General features: G+C 42.9%; 1 protein-coding gene across 1 annotated transcript; it reads left to right on the top strand.

The window, feature by feature from the left end:
* Nucleotides 1–572: 572 nt before the first annotated feature.
* Nucleotides 573–4,522, top strand: LOC108774017 (uncharacterized). The gene is made up of 3 exons (XM_018540024.1): nucleotides 573–600; nucleotides 653–3,469; nucleotides 3,807–4,522. Exons 1-3 carry the CDS (start codon nucleotides 573–575, stop codon nucleotides 4,520–4,522), a joined length of 3,561 nt encoding a protein of 1,186 aa, XP_018395526.1.
* The last annotated feature ends 273 nt before the right edge of the window (nucleotides 4,523–4,795 follow it).

The following is a 4,795-nucleotide window of genomic DNA, read 5'->3' as shown; positions in this document are numbered from 1 at the left end:
GTGACTTTCTGTTCTAATTGCGTATATATTATATTGTATACACAAGATATATGCTATACATACAATATTGCTGTACAATTAGTTAATAATAATATATTTTGTGGGTATATTTAATTGCAAAATATAGTGTTATAAAATAAATGTGCATTATATATGTTTAATTTTTATTTTATTTTCTCTTTCAAATGCGTCTCGTTTTTCACTGTGAGTATTAAATATCTATATAGTGTAAACGAGAACTATAGATTTCTGTATTCGCTGTGAATAATGAAATAAATTAAGATAATTTTATAAAAGTTACTTGTTAGTACGCGTATTCAAATGTGCAAATTAGGTTAGGACATTGCTAGAACATAAATTAGAAAGAGAGAAAAGGTTATAAACAGAGAGCAGAAGTGAGATAGAATACAGTGCCCTGATTGGTTACGCGCCTCGGCCGCGCATGCGCACTCCATTTTAGGCTTCACTAACATCAAAGGTGCCGACAGAGAGTTGCGCTACTGTATATACTGTGCTTCCACTCCATCTGAAACGAACAAAACAGAGAATCTTCCTGCAGAAGGTTCTACCGCATGTCAGGAGAAAAAGAAACCTCTTCAGGTATTTCATTCTATCGAGTTAAACAAGATTAATCAACACACTGTTTTATTAGCCACTGCGCTAGTTTCTATTCGGTCTTCTACCGGACACTGCTGTCAAGCTCGTGCTCTTATCGATCAAGGATCCGAGATATCCTTAATTACGGAACGTTTAGCACAACGATTACACTTACCTCGAATCAGATCAAATATTTCCTTAATCGGTGTAGGTGGTAAGAAATGTAATACTTCAAGGGGAATAGTACATTTTCAATTAAAGCCACATTTCGAATCGTCATTCGAATGCACCGTACCCGCTCATGTTTTGCCACGATTAACTACTTCATTACCTTCCGCTTCTTCTAAGCAGGAATCATTGTTACATTTTAAAGATCTAATGGTGGCGGATCCTGAATGGTTTCAATCTCGTCAAATTGATCTCTTACTCGGGGCAGAAGTTTACTGTCAGATTCTCCAAGAAGGAATCATTAAAGGTCCCATCGGGTCTCCTATGGCACAATTGACCGAATTAGGGTGGATCATTTCGGGTCCTACGCACCCCCGAGTGTCCACTGATACTTCTTCCAGCTTTCATATATCCATTGACGATAATCTCTATCGTCTAATACATAAGTTCTGGGAGATAGACGAAGTCCCTTCAACTAACACCATTCTTTCTGCTGACGATCAAGCATGTGAAGATCATTTTGTTTCGACTCACTCTCGTCATAAGGATGGGAGATATGTAGTTCGATTACCCTTCAAAAGATCAATGACTCACCTCGGCAATTCACGGCAAAGGGCCGCTCAAATTATGTTACGACTTTCTCGTAAACTTTCTGTAGATTCTAGTTATTCAAAACTTTATACGGAGTTTCTAACCGAGTACGAGGAGCTGAATCACATGAGGTTAATTTCTCCACATTTACCGGAACCTCAGCATGTTTATTATCTACCGCATCACGGTGTGCAAAGAGAGCAAAGCCTCACCACTAAATTGCGTGTTGTATTTAATGGATCCAGCCCTTCGTCCTCGGGGTTTTCATTAAACGATTTATTGCATACTGGAGCGAAGCTTCAAATCGATTTATTCGACGTTCTCCTTTGGTTCCGTAAATTTCGCTATGTATTCTCCTCTGATATGGAAAAAATGTACCGTCAAATAGAGGTTCATCCCCACGATTGGGACTTTCAGAGAATCCTTTGGTGTGATCAATCACTCAATTTAAGAGCCTATCAACTCACTACTGTTACCTATGGCCTAGCATGCGCCCCCTTTCTCGCGTTACGTACCATCCAGCAATTGTTACTCGATGAAGGTTCCAAGTATCCTTTGGCGGCTTCGAGCCTGCAAAAAGGACGTTATGTTGACGATCTATTTGGCGGAGCAGATAGTATAGAGCAAGCACAAGAAGTCGTCTCTCAATTAGCACAATTGTGCATGGCGGGCGGCTTTAAACTTAAGAAATGGTCTTCTAACCAAGCCGAAATACTCTCTTCAATCCCCAAGGAAGAACAGATCTCATGTTTAACCGTAGGTTTCGACAATGAAGCCATTATTCAGACTCTTGGGTTGCAATGGTTACCATCTAGCGATCTGTTTCAATTCACTTTTAATTATGACATTAACTTTGACGTCACCAAACGCAAGGTTCTATCGGCTATTGCGAAACTTTTCGATCCGTTAGGCTTTCTGTCACCCATTATTGTAACAGCAAAAATCTTTATACAAGAACTTTGGTCGATAAAAATCAGCTGGGATGACCCCTTGCCGTCCCATCTTGTAGATCAGTGGCATAAGTTTTTAGATGCTCTTCGTGAGATACCTACCATTACCATCCCTAGGTGGATCGGAATTTCCAGTCAGAGCGTAGTCGAAGTTCATGGGTTCTCAGACGCTTCCCAAAAGGCCATGGCTGCCGTTGTTTATCTTCGAGTCATTGATTCGACAGGAGTTACCTCTGTCTATTTTGGTGCCTCCAAGACCAAGGTTGCCCCGTTAAAGCGTATGACGATTCCAAAGCTGGAACTGTCTGGCGCTGTCTTACTCACTAAGTTAGTTTCCCACATTTTGTCTGTTATTCAGTTAGCAAACGTACCTGTTATTCTTTGGACTGATTCCGCAATTACTCATGTTTGGCTCAATAATCATCCATCAAAGTGGAAAGAATTTGTTCGGAATCGGGTCAGTTTCATTCAAGAAACTTTGCCTCAAGCGGAATGGAAATTTGTACCCGGCCATCATAATCCTTCAGATATCGCCACACGAGGTGTTACTCCCTCTCAGCTTTCCAACCACACAGAATGGTGGCACGGGCCTCCATGGTTATCTCAAGATAAATCGTCTTGGCCACAACCTGTTACGCCACAATGCCCTGCGGACAACTTTGAAGAACAGCCTTCAATTGTCCACGTAGTTACCGCTAATCCAAAGACGGAATGGAGTCTTATCTCTCGATACTCTAGTTTAAATAAGCTCTACCGTATTACTGCCCTATGTCAGAGAGCTGTGAGTAGATTCCGCCGTGTTCCTTTGACCTCTCTCCCTACGTCTTTAACGACCGTTGAACTGAATAAGGCAAAATTGTTTTGGGTGCAAGTCACGCAACAATTATTCTTCCCTGAAGAAATTAACTATCTGACTAAGGGATTACCGATCTCTCGATCAAGTCCCCTCATTCGCCTGACACCATTTCTAGACGCATCAGGTTTACTCCGAGTAGGAGGTCGTTTACAAAACTCTCTCCTAAGCGAGGATGAAAAACACCCTTTGATTTTACCTCGTAAATCAACTTTGACAATGCTTATTATAGCTGACGTGCATCAGCGAGCATTACACGGAGGTACTCAAGTTACCTTAGCTACTATCCGTACTGAGTACTGGATAGTTGGTGGGCGAATCCCAGTTCGATCGTGGATCTTAAAATGTCTTAAATGCACCCGCTTCCGTAGGCAGCGGGCTCAGCAATTGATGGGACAACTTCCCTCCAAGCGTATTACCCCTTCTCGCCCTTTTACTCACGCCGGTATTGACTATGCAGGCCCTTTTGGTATAAAGACTTGGAAAGGAAAAAACGCCCGCACTTATAAGTCCTATGTAGTTCTATTTGTGTGTTTTGCTACCTCCGCCGTTCATTTGGAATTAGTCACCGACTATTCTTCTGACGCCTTTATAGCCGCATATAAACGATTTGTCTCAAGGCGTGGAATTTGTACTACTTTAACCAGTGATTGTGGCACCACTCTCAAAGGAGCAGATTCAGAATTACAACGGCTTTTTTCGCAAGCTCAAAAAATCATCCAAATTGGCTAATCTGTTAGCCAACAATGGTACTCAATGGCATTTCAATCCCCCTTCCGCACCTCATTTTGGAGGCAAGTGGGAAGCAGGGGTTAAATCCATGAAACACCATCTCATACGGGTAGTCGGCACTGCCACGTTTACTTACGAAGAGATGAGCACTCTCTTAGCTCAAATCGAAGCTGTAATGAACTCACGGCCACTGTGTCCATTGAGTGAGGACCCTGACGATCTTAGCGTTCTAACCCCCGGACATTTCCTTATGGGCTGTGCCCCATTGACTGTCCCAGAACCGTCTCTCGAGTTAGTTAAGACCTCTAGGCTGTCACGGTGGCAGCTTATTCAAAAAACTTTTGAGTCATTCTGGACCAGATGGTCTCAAGAGTGCTTACAGAGGTATTATTCTTGCTATAAATGGAATCGAGTCATGCCATCACTCCAAGTTGGAACCATAGTTCTAGTCATTGATGAACGCTATCCACCGGCTAAGTGGCCCTTGGGGCGAATCCTTGCTACCCATCCTGGGCAGGATGGCCATACCAGAGTAGTTACTGTTAAAACTCAAACGTCAGTCTTGAAACGGCCAGTAGTCAAACTGTGCCCATTGCCTGTTATGCACGACTCCCCGCAGATTGTTCATTAATTGCATAATGAAGGCGGGCGGAATGTTTAGAGTTAAAGGTCGCGCGCACGGCAGTGAGCACATGTTGTTGGTCGGTAACTCGACGACCGTTATGATCGATTAACCAAGAGATGCTCGGGAAGACCGAGCGAGGCGCTGAACGCCTTGTTTCTTTGTCCACGCTTCTTCTTCGTTTTGGTCGTTGTACGTTCGTTAGCCATCTTGTGAAGACGCCGGCCGGCACTTTGTGTTCTGCGTATTTCTGTAGTGAGAAATACGCTCTTTGGTTAACGT

This window comes from Cyphomyrmex costatus, unplaced genomic scaffold (genome assembly GCF_001594065.2).
Source record: "Cyphomyrmex costatus isolate MS0001 unplaced genomic scaffold, Ccosl1.0 scaffold1043, whole genome shotgun sequence".
NCBI classification, from domain to species: domain Eukaryota; kingdom Metazoa; phylum Arthropoda; class Insecta; order Hymenoptera; family Formicidae; genus Cyphomyrmex; species Cyphomyrmex costatus.
This window is presented reverse-complemented; position numbering and strand designations above follow the sequence as displayed.

Coding starts and splice junctions, on each gene's coding strand:
- LOC108774017 (XM_018540024.1), top strand. CDS start 573: ATGTCAGGAGAAAAAGAAACCTCTTCAG. Junction 601..652: donor AGAAAAAGAAACCTCTTCAG/GTATTTCATTCT, acceptor CTGTTTTATTAG/CCACTGCGCTAGTTTCTATT. Junction 3,470..3,806: donor TACTGAGTACTGGATAGTTG/GTGGGCGAATCC, acceptor TACTTTAACCAG/TGATTGTGGCACCACTCTCA.